The 22,189-nt window shown below is 33.5% G+C and overlaps 4 protein-coding genes across 5 annotated transcripts in view; 2 read left to right on the plus strand and 2 right to left on the minus strand.

The window, feature by feature from the left end:
• LOC141394697 (RNA-binding protein 5-A) overlaps positions 1 to 22,189 on the minus strand; it is a 91,312-nt gene that overhangs the window by 56,346 nt on the left and 12,777 nt on the right. The window lies entirely within an intron of this gene.
• Positions 8,680 to 11,268, plus strand: Charon (charon). The gene is made up of 4 exons (XM_073969483.1): positions 8,680 to 9,876; positions 9,943 to 10,057; positions 10,121 to 10,646; positions 10,880 to 11,268. Exons 1-4 carry the CDS (start codon positions 8,834 to 8,836, stop codon positions 11,038 to 11,040), a joined length of 1,845 nt encoding a protein of 614 aa, XP_073825584.1. The 5' UTR covers positions 8,680 to 8,833; the 3' UTR covers positions 11,041 to 11,268.
• Positions 9,885 to 22,189, minus strand: part of LOC141394700 (zinc finger matrin-type protein 5) — a 345,637-nt gene continuing 333,332 nt past the window's right edge. The window contains exons 1-4 of one of the 2 annotated variants that reach the window (XR_012410475.1): positions 13,131 to 13,432; positions 11,387 to 11,521; positions 11,069 to 11,326; positions 9,885 to 11,005 (exon numbers count right to left, since the gene is read on the minus strand). Coding sequence is in view for 1 of the 2 variants with exons in the window: in XM_073969486.1 (XP_073825587.1) it covers positions 11,124 to 11,326; positions 11,387 to 11,521; positions 13,131 to 13,260 (468 nt within the window). In the remaining variant the exon portion in view is untranslated. Of the gene's footprint in view, positions 11,327 to 11,386; positions 11,522 to 13,130; positions 13,433 to 22,189 lie in introns of those variants that run through there. The other variant, XM_073969486.1, reaches the window with a different exon arrangement.
• Positions 20,772 to 21,983, plus strand: LOC141393111 (protein pelota-like). Its single transcript, XM_073966058.1, has 2 exons — positions 20,772 to 21,024; positions 21,403 to 21,983. The coding sequence occupies exons 1-2, from the start codon at positions 20,987 to 20,989 to the stop codon at positions 21,875 to 21,877; spliced, it is 513 nt and encodes a 170-aa protein (XP_073822159.1). The 5' UTR covers positions 20,772 to 20,986; the 3' UTR covers positions 21,878 to 21,983.

A 22,189-nucleotide genomic window follows, 5' to 3' on the forward strand; every position in this document is an offset into this window, starting at 1 on the left:
AAAATATTTTGTGGTTGCATGATGAATGACAAAAATGAACGGTCACACTACCAAGCTGACAATTGGTCTGTTCCAGTACTGCAAGAATCTACTAATTTTTACTATTTATTTCGATAACATAAAGGAAAAAATTTTATCGTAGTAAAAAATAGCAGCTTCTTGCAGGTTCTGGAACAGAGCAAATGTGTACCCAGCTTAAGTGTGTCCCATCCCTAAAGAGCAGTACACATAGTCAGTTTTGAATGTCGATATTTCGCAGTTATCGATAACTGTCCAACCGTCCAGCAACCACAAAACATTTTGTGGTTGAATGATGAATGACAAAAATGAACGGCCACACTAGCAAGCACCAACAAAGCTGTCATTCAAAACTGGCAATGTGAACTCAGCTTAACAAATGAGAGAATTTATCGAAAAAATTAATTATGACATGACTAAATTCAAAATTGAAAAATTTGTTAAAAACACAAAAATGTTTAGAAAAAATGAAAAAGATGAATGAAAATTAACGAACTAAACATTTTATATAGAAGCAGAAGGAAGATGGTTGTGTTTCCTTCTTAATTCCACACACATTTGTTGTCCATTAGTTCAAATCGCGTAAAAAATCAGAAACAAATAACTGAAAGTCTGTATACACAAACATTTGGCCTGTTCCCGTACTTTATAAAGTGGTAAAATTCGTAAAAGTCGTAAACGATTTTCATATAAATTTTGTGTACGGGAACGAAAAATGTGTAAAAGTGGTAAAAATTGTAAAAACTTATTAGTTCTGGAACAGAGCTATTGTTTTGACATGTTTCTCTCTCTCTAATTTTGAAAATAGAAACATATAAAAATATATTGAAAATACAAAATTATTCAGAATTTATGGAAAAAATTAATGAAATGTGTGTAGTTACATATAGAAGATACATTTGAAGGAAATTCTATTGCTTTTCCTGTTCATTTAATGTATATTTTACGTGTTTTTGGTTCAAATTTTCGTGAAAACATATTTTTCATATTTTTTCTTTTATATAATAAGTATGTTTATTCAGATGTATATATTTGAAATGTAATGTTTTCGCCCTAAAGGCTTTTTATTGCATAAATGGATTAAATAAATAAATAAAACAAGGAAACAAAAATGAAGGAAATTGTGTTTCTGTCATGGTACATGGTTTCTGTTTCTGTGAAGTACAGTAAACATTTGGTCTGTTCCAGTACTACACATTTCTACACATTTTTACTCCGATAACCGATTTTTCCTTTATGTTATCGAAAAAAATAGTAAAAATGTGTAGAAATGTGCAGTACTGGAACAAACCAATTGTCAGTTTTGAATGACTATTGACCTGTTCCCGTACTTTATAAAGTGGTAAAAGTCGTAAAAGTTGTAAAAGTCGTAAACGATTTTCATATAAATTTTGTGTACGGGAACGCAAAATGTGTAAAAGTGGTAAAAATTGTAAAAACTTTTTAGTTCTGGAACAGAGCTTATATTTTGCAATTATCGATAACTATCCAACCGTCCAGCAACCACAAAATATTTTGTGGTTGCATGATGAATGACAAAAATGAACGGCCACACTAGCAAGCATGGTAGAATGATAAAAGGTAGTCGCATCTGCCAAATACACGTAAATGCAACTCTGTATGTCTGTACAGGAGCGTGTCAAATACAAAAGAACAACAATACTGCATGACATTTCATTACAAAAACAAAACAGTTTGTTTATTTTTGAGAAGCAATGGACAATCAAAACAAACAATTTTTGTATTTTCGTGCCAGAGGTATTATTAAAGTCGATAATCAACATTTTTATCAAGAAAACCGAAGTAACAGCGTGATCTTCCATCTCGGAATATCAGTAGAAGTCTCCACAATAAGATAAAATTTGATGCAGCCCTCGACGGATTAAAGTGAGTGCTTCGGATTCATATTGGATAATTACGCAGTTAAGAACAATCGTGGACACCACAATAAAAAACATTGAGTTCAGAGTCAACATATTAGCTCAATGATAATGGATGGACGTGTCCGAATTTCGTTACTGTTAAATATGCCTGACCATCAACCACGACATCCGTTGAAAAAAATGGCGGAATATTAATTAATTCCGTAGTCTTTTTTAAGTGCTGCTTAACTGTTTAATACAAATTTTGTGGTTCATCGAAATAATGTATGTTTAGACGAAATCCGTTTCAGACAAATTGGAGTTGATTTAGACATGTCCGTCTAGCTCACTGGTGTGCACGATAACTCTCGAACGGGTCAAGCGATTTGGTTCAAATGTTGTGTACCGTAATATTTTGCAGAAACTTAGTTTATTTCAACAGAACCAGAACATCAAAATTTTCGCCGTAGCGAATCCCCTAAACGCAATGTCGGCTAACTTTTGTTGTTGTAGCAGCATATAAACCTACGCAGAATCATAGGCTTGATGCTGGATTGGAACTCTTCCGTGAAATTAAAAGACAAGAGACACTACAAATCGACGTAGTGGCATGAGAGAAGTCTATCTTCCTACCTTCGGTGATGTTGTCGGAACACATACATATGTACATATGTATTTGTTACGTAGTACAATTTCTATACTTGCTAAGAATTGGGCACAGCTCACAGACAATAGATAAGTTTAATTTAATTAGTTATGTTTAAGGTATTAAAATCCGAATAATTTATTTATAAAATTTTTCATTTCAAAATTGTATGTATACCAAAATTGAAAAAATGCATTGATTAAAGAACTAAAGTTATGTTCCAATATTAAATAATTCATTTTGTTATTGTTTGGACAAAATAAAAAAATCGTATACATCAAAAATTTAGTTTTATTAGTTTAAGTTCAGCTTACTTTAAACATATACATTATTTGTTGAGAAGATGCTACTTGTAATAACGCCATAATAGTAAGTTTAGATTTTCGAAATCCACACGATTTCAAAAGTCATTTTCATAGCGTATATGTCCAAAAAAATCCACAGTGTTAAGGAACAGGATTTGCATCTATGTTCAAACTGGACTCTGAAGATGTTTGTGTCTACTCTGTAGCCATATATTCAAGGGTATCTTCAAGCTGGTATATTTCTCGAAATTGGTGTCCTGAAAAATCTTCAACTTCGTTACCAGCTTCCAATGGGTCACTAATATTTGCATCTATGTTCGCACTGGCTTCTCCCTGTATCCATTCGGTACAGTCATGTTTTACATTGCTAGTCTCTCTCAAAATTTCAGTATTTCGTGCTAAAATGTGAAATATATACTTCGAGATACGCAAAGAAAATATGTGTGTTACGGAATAACTTACCCAAACATGGCCATGATAACACAGATAACATCTTACTTAGTTCCTGTAGAAATGGTAGACACTTCTTCATTGTAATGGAAATCACATTCCTCTTCATCCATCATATTAATTTGCCTACTGGAAGTATTTGGTATTGATAATAGTGATCCACTTCTTCTTGTGGCCACAAATGGAACAGCGTTCGACAATAAGCATTTGCGTTTAGAAAAATGTATTATGTCGGATGGCAAAAAGTGATCCACGCAAATGAATTCTTTTCCATTGAAATTTATTTTGATTTTGACCACGTATCACGAAGTTTTTCACACTTAGGAACACTGAAAAATGACCAATTACAGCCAGCCACAATTCTTCTTTTTGCACAACACACAAGATCTCATGTTAAAATACAATTGTTTTTTTATTCAACAATTCGAATTAAATTTTTGTTTATTTTGTAACTGTCACATATACAAATGTAGGTTTGTATGTATATGTATGTACAATGTTTACTATGTCAAACTACAATTTGACAATGAACGTACTTCAAATTCAAAATTTGAAAAAAATTTAAATCAGTTGTTAGCATGAAACTACCTTTATTCTGGTACCATGGTTTCATGCTAACAACTGATTTAAATTTTTTTCAAATTTTGAATTTGAAGTACGTTCATTGTCAAATTGTAGTTTGACATAGTAAACATTGTACATACATATACATACAAACCTACATTTGTATATGTGACAGTTACAAAATAAACAAAAATTTAATTCGAATTGTTGAATAAAAAAACAATTGTATTTTAACATGAGATCTTGTGTGTTGTGCAAAAAGAAGAATTGTGGCTGGCTGTAATTGGTCATTTTTCAGTGTTCCTAAGTGTGAAAAACTTCGTGATACGTGGTCAAAATCAAAATAAATTTCAATGGAAAAGAATTCATTTGCGTGGATCACTTTTTGCCATCCGACATAATACATTTTTCTAAACGCAAATGCTTATTGTCGAACGCTGTTCCATTTGTGGCCACAAGAAGAAGTGGATCACTATTATCAATACCAAATACTTCCAGTAGGCAAATTAATATGATGGATGAAGAGGAATGTGATTTCCATTACAATGAAGAAGTGTCTACCATTTCTACAGGAACTAAGTAAGATGTTATCTGTGTTATCATGGCCATGTTTGGGTAAGTTATTCCGTAACACACATATTTTCTTTGCGTATCTCGAAGTATATATTTCACATTTTAGCACGAAATACTGAAATTTTGAGAGAGACTAGCAATGTAAAACATGACTGTACCGAATGGATACAGGGAGAAGCCAGTGCGAACATAGATGCAAATATTAGTGACCCATTGGAAGCTGGTAACGAAGTTGAAGATTTTTCAGGACACCAATTTCGAGAAATATACCAGCTTGAAGATACCCTTGAATATATGGCTACAGAGTAGACACAAACATCTTCAGAGTCCAGTTTGAACATAGATGCAAATCCTGTTCCTTAACACTGTGGATTTTTTTGGACATATACGCTATGAAAATGACTTTTGAAATCGTGTGGATTTCGAAAATCTAAACTTACTATTATGGCGTTATTACAAGTAGCATCTTCTCAACAAATAATGTATATGTTTAAAGTAAGCTGAACTTAAACTAATAAAACTAAATTTTTGATGTATACGATTTTTTTATTTTGTCCAAACAATAACAAAATGAATTATTTAATATTGGAACATAACTTTAGTTCTTTAATCAATGCATTTTTTCAATTTTGGTATACATACAATTTTGAAATGAAAAATTTTATAAATAAATTATTCGGATTTTAATACCTTAAACATAACTAATTAAATTAAACTTATCTATTGTCTGTGAGCTGTGCCCAATTCTTAGCAAGTATAGAAATTGTACTACGTAACAAATACATATGTACATATGTATGTGTTCCGACAACATCACCGAAGGTAGGAAGATAGACTTCTCTCATGCCACTACGTCGATTTGTAGTGTCTCTTGTCTTTTAATTTCACGGAAGAGTTCCAATCCAGCATCAAGCCTATGATTCTGCGTAGGTTTATATGCTGCTACAACAACAAAAGTTAGCCGACATTGCGTTTAGGGGATTCGCTACGGCGAAAATTTTGATGTTCTGGTTCTGTTGAAATAAACTAAGTTTCTGCAAAATATTACGGTACACAACATTTGAACCAAATCGCTTGACCCGTTCGAGAGTTATCGTGCACACCAGTGAGCTAGACGGACATGTCTAAATCAACTCCAATTTGTCTGAAACGGATTTCGTCTAAACATACATTATTTCGATGAACCACAAAATTTGTATTAAACAGTTAAGCAGCACTTAACAAAGACTACGGAATTAATTAATATTCCGCCATTTTTTTCAACGGATGTCGTGGTTGATGGTCAGGCATATTTAACAGTAACGAAATTCGGACACGTCCATCCATTATCATTGAGCTAATATGTTGACTCTGAACTCAATGTTTTTTATTGTGGTGTCCACGATTGTTCTTAACTGCGTAATTATCCAATATGAATCCGAAGCACTCACTTTAATCCGTCGAGGGCTGCATCAAATTTTATCTTATTGTGGAGACTTCTACTGAATGACAAAGCTGTCATTCAAAACTAACAAAGTGTACCCCAAAACGGCAAAAACAGCTGATTATCAAACTAGTTGTCAAAATGCATTATTGTGAATAATGCTAAGTTTACATTTACGAAATCCACTCGATTTCATCTGTCAAATCCATAGGTTATACCCCGTTTATATATAACCGGATTTAACAAACCGACTGGGTTTTAAATGTCAATTCCATTGCTTATATTTCAAATAAATCCTCATAAAAAAGATTAACCCTGCAAAAGTCTATAATATAAACGCCGTGTTAAACGTCAAATGAAATCCAATGGATTTCAGATGCGATTTCATTTGACGTTTGAGCTATGGAATTGACAGATGAAATCGAGTGGATTTCGTAAATGTAAACTTAGCATTATTCACAATAATGCATTTTGACAACTAGTTTGATAATCAGCTGTTTTTGCCGTTGTACCTGTATTATTGTGCCATGTTCAAAACTGACAATGTGTACTGTACTTTATTTTAAGCCGTTAATATCGATTGACAAAACTAACTATCGATATTGCGTTTTTTAAAAATAATCGATATTATCGATTGTGCCATCGATTTTATGCTATGTCACACACACACATTAAGCTGAGTACACATTGCCAGTTTTGAATGACAGCTTTGTTGTTGCTTGCTAGTGTGGCCGTTCATTTTTGTCATTCATCATACAACCACAAAATGTTTTGTGGTTGTTGGACGGTTTGACAGTTATCGATAATAGCGAAATATCGACATTCAAAACTGACAATGTGTACTGCACTTTAGAGCTGGCAAACCATAGATATTCCCAACATTAGATATTTTCGATATAATGTTTTAAAATATCGATTGCTATCGATATTATCGTTAAGTTGTCGTCGCCATTAATTTGGAGATAAAAATTGCGGAAATGTCAACGATTTTCTTGAAATTATGCAAAAGTAGTTCACAGAAATGTAAAGGAGAATAAACAAATGCTTTTATTTTATAAAAAATGTAAAAAAACACATTTTATTTTACCGAAAAATTTGTACGTGTGACTACGGACTTACTTTCTTACACACACATAACCGAAAAGTAGCGAAATTTCGATTTATTTCAATGGATTTCAGGTTAGGGGTTTTTATTCCGATAATATCGATATGCAAAACTATCTATCGATATTGAATTTTTAAATAACAATCGATATTATCGATAGTGACATCGATTTTTTGCCAGCTCTAAGGCCATGTTTATTGCTCTGTTCCAGAACCCGCAAGAAGCTACTATTTTTTACTACGATAACATGTTTTCCTTTATGTTATCGGACAAAATAGTAACAATTAGTAGATTCTTGCAGTTCTGGAACAGACCATATATTATGTCATGTTCACACGAGCGTTTCAATTACGTTGTTCGACTGTCGAACGACGTACACGAATTAACCCGTTTCCACGACACCATTCGTAATTAACAGAAACATAAACAAAATTTCCTTCATATTTGTTTCCTTGTTTTCACGAAAATTTGAACCGAAAACACATAAAATATACATTAAATGAATAGGAAAAACAATAGGCTTTCCTTCAAATGTATCTTCTATATTTATCTACACACATTTCATTCATTTTTTCCATAAATTCTGAATAATTTTGTATTTTCAATATATTTTTCTATTTTCAAAATTAAAGAGAGAGAGACATGTCAAAACAATGTTTGTGTATACAGACTTTCAGCTATTTGTTTCTGATTTTTTACGCGATTTTGAAATAATGGACAAGAAATGTGTGTGGAATTAAGAAGGAAACACAACCATCTTCCTTCTGCATATATATAAAATGTTTAGTTCATTATTATTCATTCATCTTTTTCATTTTTTCTAAAAGTTTTTGGGCTTTCAACAAATTTTTCAATTTTGAATTTAGACATGTCATAATTATTTTTTTCGATAAATTCTCTCATTTGTTAGGGATGGGACATATTTTATCGTTGTTCAGAGAGTATTTCTACTTGAACAACATATAAAAATCTTCGTTCGTTCTCAGAATTTTGTATGGGGAATCAAGTAATTTATTCGTACTTGAGGGTCGAACGACGAATAGAGAACGAACGACGTACCGTGGAAACGGCACATTATAGCCCAAGATCTATTTATCAGGTCACGTAAGTAGCACAACAACAACTCTATTTTGGTCGAAAATTCTTCAATATGTCAAAATGTTTGTTTACGTTTTCATACAAATGATTCACAATAACAAAAAAATTGACAGAATGAAACCAATCAGCTGGTCGTTTTACGCCACCTTATAATTTCATCATGTTATAGCCTTTTGCAGGGTTAATCTTCTTTATGAGGATTTGTTTGACGTGTATGTAATAGTACGTTTATATATAACCGGATTTAACAAACCCACTGGGTTTCAAATGTCAATTCCTTTGCGTGTACGTCAAATAAACCCTCATTCAGAAGGTTAACCCTGCAAAAGGCTATAATATAAAGTCCCAATTTACATTGGGCGAGTTTACTTGCGGCAATTGTCATTTTGTAGGAGAGAGAGGTGAGGCATATGGTAACCCTTTGCCTCTCAGCACCCTCTCTCACCTACAAACTGACAATTGCCGCAAGTAAACTCGCCTAATGTAAATTGGGACAAACATGACCTAATGGAATTGAAATTTAAAACCCAGTGGGTTTGTTAAATCCGGTTATATATAAACGTACTATATCACACATCCCCCGAAGAGTTGGTGCTATCATTTTTGAGTGATTACCCCAACACGACCTATCGATTATCATTAAAAATTTCGATTTTTTGACACTAGCAAATGTAAATAAAGAGCTTATAAATCCCTTAACTTAAATTGATGGGGATTTACAGAAATTATAAAATAATTTTAATAAATTTGTAAATACCCAAAGTGTTCAAAAAATTTTCATATTTAACGATGTCAAAAGTAACAATATCTTCGGAGAAAGCAGCAGATTCCAACAAAAATATGAAAATTATAAAACGAGCCGTGAGACTAACACCACTACCAACTTCTGCACGTGAAACGGGGACAAATTCTTCAACGCGTAAATTTTTTGTCGAAAGATTAACTACACCATCAAATGCCAAAATAGTTGCTCAATTTGCTGCATCCAATACTGCACCGACAGTTATCAGAAATCCTTCAATAAAGCCACCTATTAAAATTGGAATAGTAAATACTACTTTATCAAATGCTGCTAGAAGGGAAATAACATCATCTGCGCCCAAGGTTACTTCATCAAGTGCTGTTAGTGTTATTAAAAGGGGAATAACACCATCTGCACCATCTGCTACAAACGAACAAACGTCAACATCGACAGTTGTTGCTGTAGTTAAAAAGGAGGTAAAACAATTGGAGAAAATCGAAATGGAACAGAAACCTTCGCCTGTCTATGAGCAACGAAAGTGCATGTTAAATGAATTTAAAGAATTATTTGGTGTTCTAATGAGATTTCCCGACAAAGAAATACAACAAAAAGTTCTACGTTGTTTAAATGCCAAATATGCCAATAAAGAGACTCAAACAGATCCAGTTGAAATATTAGAAACCAGCACATCAGCACACTTGGTAAATGCCATGAAAGCAGAATCCACACCAACATCGCCAAATAATTCAAGGCCTCCAACACCAAAGAAAAGAAAGCGTAGACGGAAAGTAGCCCTTCCACAGGCCAGTAAAGAATCTCGAGTGGCACAGCGAACGTTGCTGGCTAAAATGAATGTAAAACAAAAACCACAACTACAACAGCTACCACAAATTGAAGACAATTCTACTCAACAGATGTTAAATGGTGGAAGTCCCGCAAAACGTGCACGATTGGATTCAGAAACATCAATTAGCTCCAGTATCAATAATATGTTCGATGATATTCTTGTGACAATGAGAGAAGAAAAACTGTATCAAAACATTATCAAAGACTGCTTAATGGCGGATATACCATTGGAAAATGGTTTATTGTAAGTACTTGCAATGTGGTTGTAAATTCCCATATTTATTGTGAACTTTTTATTTTTTATTTTTAGACCAATCTATGACTGTATAGTTAAAGATAAATATGCAACCTTAAAAATACAAATCTTCATTTGGAAAGAATATAAACATGTGGATTTAAATGAACTAATAACTGAGGATGATGAGGTAATGTCAAATTCAAAGTCTTTTGTCTATGTAATAATAATCTGCTTTTTTCATCGCCTTTAGGACTTGTTACAACTAGCCATCAACAATAATTGCTCACCACAAATTATAAATCTTTTACTGACCAATGGTCTAAATACCAATAGTGTTGATAGCCAGGGTAACACAGTCATACATTTGTCCGTGTTGAATGATATAGATCCAGATGCCATGGAACATTTGTTGTCACATATAGATCTAAAAACGCTTTTAGAATTAAACGATGATGGTTATACATCTTTGCAATTGGCAGTTCGACAAGATTATTTTTTGTTGGCAGAATCCATATTGAATGCAATGGATAAACGTTTGTCTGGTAGAGTTTTCTATATACGCGACAAAGATAAAATAGAAACAAATGAAAACGCTATAAAGTTGCATTTCAAAACTTATTATGAAAAAGTATGCCGCGAAATGACTATTGAAGATGACGGTGGAGTAAATTATGAAAATATTATAAGAAATCATGATTTAAAGCAGAAGTTATTACAAGTTCCTGATATGCGTAGTGGTTGTACGGCCTTATTCTTTGCCATAGAAAATCAATCAGGTAAATATAAACGTACAACTATTGATCATTGTTTTAGATTACAAACTATTGTTGTATTCAAGAACTCAAGAGCGTTCGTTTGAGTTTTCACAGCTATTCTCGAATCATTGTGAAGTGCATACCTCTCAGCTTATTTCACAATTATCGATCCTTGGGAATTCTAATACAGCTGAAAAAACTCAAAAACTATTTTAGCTTTTTTTACTAAATAATTTCCCTGCCTTTTCTTTCAGAACATTTAATATATTTTCTACTGGCACATTTAAGCGATCCTCGAACGGAAAATCTTAGCGGTCAAGATTGTAAGACATTTTTCAGTGAATATGGTAGATCATTAAATTTAAGCTTAGACATTGATACTGCAATGGAAAAAGTTATAAAAATATTATCGTAGTTATCAAAATAAATAATTGTTCATATACCTATATTAAGAGAAATAGAACAAAAAGAACATTATGAATAAGATTAATTTAAAAATTAACCCCATGTTGTATCGTTTTCAATTTGTGTCAGTTTCTTAAGGTTTATGGATCTTAATGATGGCGGCAGCTGATTTTTCTTTTTTGTTAACTTCTTTTTTTGCAAAGCATTTTTAGACCACGGCAATAAATGCTTAAACAAATGGTGCGTTGTAGTTTCATTTATCTTTGTAGACATTGATTTTTGTTGTGCCTTTTCAGCTGTAATAAAAGTATTACGGGAATATAAAGGGAGCTCGCTTGTACATAATTCGAATTTACCTAAAAGCTTTAATTCCTCCAATTGTTTAGGTGTATAATGTGTGGATTGACAAAACAAATCATAGCGACAACGTCCCTTTAAAAAATGTTGACAGGGTGGTTTCTTTATTTCTTCTTCGTACACTTTCAGAGGATCTTGAAATGGATACATTATTACATTATATTTACGAGCATGTACATTATACATTATATACATATATTATATTTACGAGCATGTTGAATTTTTGGACTGGATTAGGATTGATCTGAAATGTTTATCACAGGTATGTCTTCCATGCTGATCACGCCAATATAGTATCATGGAAAGGAAGTCCATACTTCCCGAAATATAGGCTCCGAAACTAAACAAATAGAACTTTAAGTAGAAAATTTTTCAATTCAATTCAATTTATTTTCATAAATGGGAACCTAGCCCATAGGGCCAAGAGCGGTTCCAAAAGCTACAAAACATACACTACTCCAAAAGCTTAAAACTAAAAATACATTAAATTTAATAGTCTTAAAATTCATTAACAGGATGTAATTAAAGAAAATATGAAGATCTGTTTAGTAAATCAGCTAAGCAATATTAAAAATAAGGAACATAAACAATCATAACAAAAATTCGTACTAGTCGAAAAATTATTAATCTTCAAAATCACTCCGATTGAAATATTCAAATAACTTTCTTTTATAACAGATTAAGGAGCCACTGAATGTCTTAAGATCTTGCGGTAAACCATTGAACACACGGGCAACCCGTACCAAAAAGGATTTTTCCATAAAAGGGGTCAAACGCGGTATATGAATTTGTTTATTCCTCTCCGATCTACTAAAAACAAATAACTCTAAAACAGAGGAAGGGGCTTTGATTTGTATCACCTTAAAGAAAACAACATGCACCTAATATTCAGAAAAGCATCAAACGAACTACCAAGAAATTCTTCTACATACAAAGAAATATGATCACGTCGTTTAAGCACGAAAACATAGCGCATGACCCTATTAAACAATAGCTTAAGCTTACGCAAAACGTAGCCACAACTTCCACCAACAACCTCAATACAATACAAAAAATGCGGCATTATCAATGCATGTACTACCTGTATCCTAATTTTCTTAGGTAGGACAATATCCAAACAGTACAACTTTCTTAAAATAAAGTTTACCTTGGAAACTAAACAATTAACATGCAGATCAAACTCCAAATCACTATCAAGCAACAAACCAAGACACTTCATCGAGCTTACAACATCTATAGACTCCCTATAGATGGAAACATTTATAGAACTCTCTTGGAAGTTGCCAAAAAACATAGCCTTAGTCTTACTAGTATTTATTGAGAGCCCATTGTTGGACAACCACGTGACTAACATATTAATATTAAAATCAATAGAAGACTGCAAAACATCCATAAAAACATATTCCCCTTTAAACAAAACCTGTATATCATCAGCAAAGGCAAATGACATACAATTTCTACTATTAATACAACCAAACAAATCATTAATATACATTATAAACAACAAAGGCCCAAGGACAGAACCTTGGGGCACACCACTACTCACAGGTAGCATACTCATATACAGCTGACTTTCGGCCGGGTATTTAGGACACCTACATATGTACAGGAACAAATCTCAGCAACGCGAACATTTTTCGTATAAATCGGAAAATTTTTTTATGATCGATCCGAATCTAGTCCAAGCATTCAACTTATGCCTATTATTGTTATATAGTTATATCGCATACTCTTCTTTCTTACCCTCAAACTTTCGCATATATCGGATTTTATTAATTTTATGAGTTACTGCATCATTATGGGTTTTTCGTATATTAACATCATTGATCAAATAGCATTGACAATAGTCACAAAAATAACGTTTGCCACCCATTACCACTATAATTTTTTGGATTTTATGAAACGGAGACCTGAAGATCTTCAGGGTCTCTTTTATGTGTGACCACCATATAACACACTGGATAATTTCCAAATCTCTCCTACAGGAATATGATAATCAGGAATCAAAACAAAGAGTTTAGTAGATCGAAAACCACTATGTGTAGGAATTTACAAATAAGGGCCAAACCTATAGCTCTGCGCGCTGCGTGTGCGTTCAAAAATACAAAAACAAAATACATGTAATGGCCCCGGCACATACGGTCCGTTTTGTGACACGTTGCGCGTTGAAAACAACAACCACATGAAAAATGTGTAAGTGATGCCAAGTTTGTTCTTGAAGTTTTCATGTGGTTGTTGTAATGCAACGCTAAAGGGATGTTTACACTATCTATCAATGTCATATGAGTTGTCACTTCTTTTATCCATTCGACATTCTTTATGTTTGTCAAAATTGGCGTCATACATACAACTTTCGATCTGTGCGTTCACACCTGCAAATGTTATTTTTATATGACATAACCTAAAAATATAAATAACAGCTGTTTTTGTCATTGTTTGTATTTATTGTTGAGTTGCAAATTTTTTGCTTAAAAGATTTTGTTTTTCAATTTTTCTTTCCGTCTACCACAAAAAACAGCTGATAAATTGGTGTTTACATACGCGAATGACCAATCAAATAAAGCGCTCCCTAAATGAAAAATTTACATATGAGTTGCCACATCATTTTGATGCATGAAAATTTTCATAGTGGTCACACTATGTGTACAACACTCACAGGTAACAAATTTGACATATCATAAGACATTGATAGATAGTGTAAACAGCCCTTAAACGTGCCGTATGTGCCGGGGCCATAATTCAAATTGATGGCCTGTTCCCGTACTTTATAAAGTGGTAAAAGTCGTAAAAGTTGTAAAAGTCGTAAACGATTTTCATATAAATTTTGTGTACGGGAACGCAAAATGTGTAAAAGTGGTAAAAATTGTAAAAACTTTTTAGTTCTGGAACAGAGCTTGAAATACATGTATTTTTGAACGCACACGCAACACGCAGACCCAGCAAAATTTATTTGAAGTTGTTCCTTGTGAAGTAGTGATTGAATAGCTTTTTTTGAAGCAGTCCACGCAGAGTCATGAAAAATGCAGTCCGTTCTTCACATTTTGACAATGTCCGATTTGAATCCATTTCATAAAATTTTCACATTTTAGAAATTTCAAAATTTTGCAAAAAAAAAAAAACTTAAAAGACAAAGAACATAATTTGTTTCTTGTTAATTCTAATAACAGCAATATGTTTGCATCCATAAAAAGTAATTTGTATACAAAAAATAATAAAAGTGATTTCGAACTACATCTTTGTTTGTAGCCAAAGAAGTAGTTGAATCATATGTTGTTGTGATTTATTCACTACAAAGAACTAATGCAAAATGTGTGCTTAAGAAGTAAATTAGACAGTATCCTCACTGCACCATGCCCTTGTAAAAATCATGACTTCTTTCACGTAAAAAGATGTTGTCCGAAATCACTTGCACTCGTGATTTAACTACTTCTTTGGCTACAAACATTTTGCTGGGGAGCTATAGGTTTGGCTCTAAAATTATGTACACGAATTAACCCGTTCACACGACATGGTACACAATTCATAGCAACATGATTCATATTTTCATACTTTTTATTTACTGATTTTAAAGAAAGTTCCGTGCAAAAGACGATTAAAATTAATTGATATGAACTGAAAAACTGGGTCTGTTCCAGTACTGCAAGAATCTACTAATTTTTACCATTTTTCCCGATAACATAAAAGAAAAAATGTTATCGTAGTAAAAAATAGTAGCTTCTTCCAGGTTCTGGAAGAGGGCAACTATTTGTCCCTGCCAAAATAAACTTTTTGGTATACAGACTTTCTGGCAGGCATTCGATTTTTGTTTCTTACTAGGCGTTTACACCAGACAGTTTGTCATCAAATACAACTCTGATTTACTAACACATGCATACATTTGTCGTTTGTCTCTCAGCTGTCCATCAGTTTTTCACAGACAGCCGGGTTGACAAATTTTTGACATTTTTGTGAAAAGGAAGTAAGATGATAATTCAAATGTGCTGAAAACAAAAGAATATGTACAAAACAAAATATGTGAACGGAAAACAAAAAGAAATCGGTGATTTTCATTCATAATTTTACAACTGTTTTCGCAGTTGTCTGGACGCCTACGTCACACAGGCAAGTTGTGGGATTTTGACAATCAATACATGAAGTCAACTGTCCTGTCATTTGTAAACGCAGGGTAAAGCTGGGTACACATTGTCAGTTTTGAATGACAGCTTTGTTGTTGCTTGCTAGTGTGGCCGTTCATTTTTGTCATGCATCATGCAACCACAAAATTGGTCTGTTCCTTTACTTTTGAAAATGGTAAAACCAGCAAAATTAGCAAAAGTTGTAAACTGTTCCCATATGAATTGTATGGTGTCAGAAGTAAAGGAACGCTTTTCGAGTAAAAAGTGGTAAAACTTGAAGATTCTTGCACGTAAAGGAACAGGGCTAATATTTTGTGGTTGCTGGACGGTTGGACAGTTATCGATAATTGCAAAAAATCGTCATTCAAAACTGACAATGCGTACTGTACTTAAATTTGTGCGCGAATTTGAAACGACAGACAAGAAATGCAACTGCAATAAAAGAAAAGAAAATTTTCTATGAATTGAATGTATACTAGTCGTTAAACCGTTTACTTTTCATTCATGTTTTGCTGTTTTTCTACAAATGTTTGGGTTTTTAATAAATTTTAAATTTTTTTCCTGTCATAATTAATTTATTTCGATAAATTCTCTCATTTGTTAAAGATGGGACATATTTTTATCGTCGTTCTGAGAGTAATTTAAATAGATCAATGTACACAAATCGTTGTTCGTTCTCAAAATTGTGTATGGGAAATGAAGTAATTATATCGTAATTTGGAGTCGAACAACGAATAGAGAGCGAATTACCGTCAGTCTGAACAAGGCATTAGCTTCTTGCAGGTTCTGGAACCGAGCACTGTTGTTGGGAATATCAATGGTTTACCAGCTCTATGCTGGACAGTTTGACATTTATCGATATTTCCGAAAAATCGACAATCAAAACTGATCGTGTGTACCCCGCTTTAATGTGACTGCTCCCAAAAAACCATGTAATGCTTGGTTTACATTCGGCCTCGTTTCGTGATTTCGAAGGCGTTTCGTGATTTCGTGCGGAATCAAGCAAAATTTATCATGATTTCGCATACAAAAATGAAATCATCTCATTTCGTGATTTCAGCGAAAACAACATCGAAATCACAGTACACATGATATACAACCTTGCTTTTGCCTAAAAAAGTACCAAAAGTTGCAACACTTTTCACGTATGACAATAAACAAGGTAGATGTGCGAACTGCTGCAACAAAAAATGTTAGTATCAAAATTTGTAAACAATGTGAAAAAATATTAAATTACTTTGTTACAATGCTATTTTTCATTGTGTTCCCGTACTTTTTAATGGTAATTTTAGAAAATAGAGCGAATTGTCAAAAATTTGTTCCCCATACAAATTTCCTAAAAAAATAAGGGAACGGAAAAATGACGGAAATTGCAAAAACTCCAGCGGAAATGTCAAAATCAACGTATCAAAATCAACGTATCAGTTATAATATTAGATACCAATGAACATATGAACATGTTTGCTGCTGGTTTCTACTAGGCCAAAATTTTATGGCAGAAAACAGGAGAATAGGGTGTTATTCGTCGCTATTTTTGTTTAAAGAGAATTGCAAGTCTTGCTAGATTTCGGTGTACAGGAACGCATTTTTAGCACTAAACGGTAAAACTATTGCAAGTACTAATATTTTGCAGGTGCTGAGCAAAATTTTTATTTATCAAAATTTATTAGTATGATTTCTTAACGATAATCAATTATTATTTATTTATTTTTTGGTACTATACACAACTAATACGATATATAGATAATTTTACGATAATTTTCGAAATAAAGTTTTAAAGTTCTATATTGTCGTATATTTTTAAAGTTTAATTCAATTTACAACAACTTGTTTGGAAAATTCATGTTCGATCAGCTGCGCATATGCATCTACCTTGATCATTGTGATATGTTTGAAATCAAGAAAAAATAAGTGTAAACACCGGGGTGTATTTCAGGATTTCGTGAAATCCAGTGGATTTTGGAGCGCAAGTGTAAACTTGGCATAACAATCATGGCACAATAATACAGGTACAGCGGCAAAAACAGCTGATCTTCATACCAGTTGTCAAAATGCATTATTGTGAACAAAATCACATACAAAATGTAAACAAGCAATTCACAGCAATGCATTATTAGCTTTGTTCCATTACTTTTTTAAGGGTAAGGGTGGTAAAAGAGAAAAGTGTCAAAATTGCTCTCTCATGAACATTTTTACCAGAAAAGTAAAGGAATGGAAAAATTGTAGATCTGGCAGCAATGTCAAAAAGAAACATAAAAAAATCAAATTTCGTCTTTTATTTCACAGTTTTTAATTTAGTTTTGTCAGCGCTCGACTTTTTCTCCTTTTTCGTCCATTTTCTTATTTATTGTGAAATAAAAACAAAAGTCGAAAAATCAGTTCTACCTGTGGTAGAAGAGAAAGCCATTTTCGCTCTCTCTCCACTCTCACTCTCTTAAAAATTGCTTCCAGTTTCGCCACTTTTCGGGGTTAAGGAACGCTTTGCAGGCTAAAAATGGTAACCTCAGGTAAGTAAAGGAACACAGCTATTGTGAGCAAATTTGACGTTTTGTATGATTTGATGTAATGCTTGGTTTACATTTACGAAATCCACTCGATTTCAGCTGTCAAATCCATAGGTTAAACGTCAAATGAAATCCAGATGAGATTTCATTTGACGTTTGAGCTATGGAATTGACAGTTGAAATCGAGTGGATTTCGTTAATGTAAACTTAGCATAACACCTTCTTATTCCACCATGGGCACAATAATACAGGTACAGCGGAAAAAACAGCTGGTTATCACACTAGTTGTCAAAATTCATTATTTTGAATAAAAACACATACAAAATGAAAACAAGCAATTCACAATTATACATTATTGTGACCAAATTTTACGTTTGGTATGATTTGATGTAACACCTTCTTATTCCACCATAGAAAAAAAACCGACAGAACTGAGCAATCGATATTTACGAAAAATCGACTGTCAAACTGATCGTGTGTATCCCGCTTTGCTCTAAAGCCACACGCTGAAACTTTCCCATTATTTTGGCGTTTAGTCCCGGTCCACACTAACTCTTATGTTACACGCAAAAACTTTCAGACGAAACTTTCCCCAAAGACGTATAGCAATAAAGACCCGAACAAATGCATTTTCCAAAAACATATGCTAATAGTTACACATTTTGGTTACAGATGGCTACACAACTCACTGGAATTGATAACAGCAATGCCAATCGTTTTTGATTCCCATTTCTCGCGGCAGAAAACATTAACGTCGTGTTTTGTGGCTGAAATTTATTTCTTCACTATTTCTTATTTTTTATTTAATAAAAAAACAAAAGTCAACGCCGCAAAATTTGAGTTTTAATGTTTTTCTTGTCAATATTCCAATGAATAACAGTTTTCGTTTAACAGAATGTTGCTATGATATCGTAGCAACAGAGGTTAACTCCCTCTACAGTTAATTTTTCACAATTGACTTTTCCTATCTTATAATATTGACATCTTTGCTTTCCCATTATTTTGGCGTTCATAGATCGAGTTCCATACAAAAGTAATTTTATGAAATTACTGTAATGGGGAACTCGACCTAAGAACGCCAAAATAATGGGAAAGTTTCGTATGAAAGTAAGCATGTAACATAAGAGTAACGTGAATTTCATAAAAAAATTTCATGAAATTAGGCGTTCTTAACTCTTATGTTACACGCTGATACTTTCATACGAAACTTTCCCATTATTTTGGCGTTCTTAGGTCGAGCTCCCCATTACAGTTATTTCATAAAATTACTTTTGTATGGAACTCGATCTATGAACGCCAAAATAATGGGAAAGTTTCGTATGAAAATTTTAGCGTGTAACATAAGAGTAAGCGGGGTACACACGATCAGTTTGACTGTCGATTTTTCGCAATTATCGATAACTGTCCAACCGTCCAGCAACCACAAAATATTTGGTGGTTGCCTGATGACTGACAAAAATGAACGGCCACACTGGCAAGCAACCGATTATTTGAGCAAAACTTACAGTCAAAACTGATCGTGTGTACCCCACTTTAGACCGAATTCCCCACTACAGCAATTTCATCATATGTCGATGGTCAGACTAGCAAGGTTTCTTGAAACCAATTTGGTTAAAGTTTCTATTCAAGGTTCTTTAGTGTCCACACACGTTAACGTGAAATTAAAGATTTTTGCTGTGTCCTCTTTATTTTACCATTCGCGTTTGTTGTGTTTGTCACAGCAATGAAAACAACACAAACATAAATAGACTAAAAAACAACACAAAATAATTAACATTAATAATTAAATTAATATTTTTAGTTAAATTTTCACTATTCCATTAATTGAATGTTTTTATTAAATCTTTTTATGCTTGTTTTGCTGTTAACGTTTGCTTGAGAAAATAAAAATGAAAGAAAATGAAAAAAAAAACTTGCAACGAATAACAAGAAGAGGCAACACAACAAACATAGAAAACCATGTACATGGATTTCACTACTTCATACCCCTCGCCTATAAACCTGACGTCGCCATGTTGTAATCGTGCAAGTCTGACCATCGACTATGGAACTCGATCTAGAGACGCATAATTTCATGAAATTTTTTAATGAAATTCCCGCTAGTGTGGACCGGGACTTATAGATCGAGTTCCATACTAAAGTGATTTATGAAATTACTGTATTGGGAAACCCGACCTAAGGGGTAGTTTACACCATATGTAAATGCCATATGACACGAAATAAAAACATTCCATATCTACCCTCGGAGACGTGTGTAGACGTAGTTTTTTTACATTTTTGCTGGTGTGGCCCCACAAAGTAAATGGCGTAAGGAAAATCTCCAATATTGCAAATATAAGCGAATATATAACGATGGAAAATTTCGTGTCATGTGACATTTACATATAGTGTAAACCACCCCTAAGATAGTCAAAATAAGTCCCGGTCCACACTAGAGTGATTTCATTGAAAAAATTGCATGAAATTATGCGTCTCTAGATCGACTTCCATAGTAGATTAAAATCATAAAATTGCTGTAGTGGGGAATTCGATTTAAGAACGCCTAATTTCATGAAATGTTATAATGAAATTCACGCTAGTGTGGACCGGGACTAATGGGAAAGTTTCATATAAAAGTTTCAGCGTGTGGCTTTAGAGTTAGCTGCGAAAATGCTAAAATTATGAATAAAAATTTCCACCCCTGATATGTTGTGTTGCAATAGAAAACAAATATACGTTGGCAACTCTTTCAGCGAAAAGAGAGACGAAAAACATATGTTAGATATGAGAGCAAAATTTTTGGTGGTCTGTCGTCGTCTTGTATTGTGGCTTGTGGAATAGTTTTGATTTCCAATACCAAGTTTGTACATAAATGAACATGCTGGCATTTTCGAGTTGCACAAATGCCATCCGTCTAACATTATAATAAAGAAAATTATATTTCAACAGTAAGAAATCATAATAGAGCACATTAGGCTGAATTTCTAGAAGCCACGGAAATATGAAGCTGGTCAGCAAAAATGTGGACAAGGGTCAGGGGTAAGTTTGGAGCAGGATGAATGTTTGGACTGGATTCGGATCGCCCTGAAATTTTTACCACAGATAGGGCTTGCAGTGCTGATCACGCCAATATATATATTGGGCAGGATATAGGCTCCGAAAGTTCAAAAAATGCCTTGGTTTTGACGATATGTTTAGTTTAAATCGAAACTTTTTCATATATAGCCGGCCTTCGGTCGGGGATGGACAGGAACAAATCACGGCTAACGCGAACAAAATTTTCCTTCAAACCTAATTTTTCTATCATCGATCCGAATCGAGTCCGTATATTCAACTTATGCCGTAAGTTTTAATTCAATTGCTAATTTCCTACAAACGTGCTTTTAATATCTCCCTTTTTCTAATTTTCGTAAATAGCACTGTGGTCCTAATACCCGAAGAATCAGAGGATATGTGGCATGCATATAATCTTATTGCCGAGGGTGACAGTGTTCGAAGCACTACCATACGTAAAGTCCAGAACGAAACAGCTACAGGTTCCAGCACGAGTAGCAGAGTACGCACAACTCTAACAATTACCGTGGAGACAATAGATTTTGATACACAGGGATGTGTTTTACGTTTGAAGGGACGTAACATTGAGGAGAATCAATATGTTAAAATGGGCGCATACCATACACTAGATTTAGAACTCAATCGTAAATTTGAATTGCGTAAACCAGAATGGGACTCTATTGCACTGGAACGTATTGAGATGGCATGCGATCCAACACAATCGGCCGATGTAGCTGCGGTGGTAATGCAGGAAGGTCTTGCCCACGTTTGTCTTATAACGCCCAGTATGACATTGGTACGCAGCAAAATCGAAGTAAATATTCCCCGAATGTATTGAATGTATACTAGTCGTTAAACCGTTTACTTTTCATTCATGTTTTGCTGTTTTTCTACAAATGTTTGGGTTTTTAATAAATTTTAAATTTTTTTCCTGTCATAATTAATTTATTTCGATAAATTCTCTCATTTGTTAAAGATGGGACATATTTTTATCGTCGTTCTGAGAGTAATTTAAATAGATCAATGTACACAAATCGTTGTTCGTTCTCAAAATTGTGTATGGGAAATGAAGTAATTATATCGTAATTTGGAGTCGAACAACGAATAGAGAGCGAATTACCGTCAGTCTGAACAAGGCATTAGCTTCTTG

The sequence above is a fragment of the Musca autumnalis genome, unplaced genomic scaffold (assembly GCF_047663935.1).
Source record: "Musca autumnalis isolate F117 unplaced genomic scaffold, ASM4766393v1 scaffold_2, whole genome shotgun sequence".
NCBI classification, from domain to species: domain Eukaryota; kingdom Metazoa; phylum Arthropoda; class Insecta; order Diptera; family Muscidae; genus Musca; species Musca autumnalis.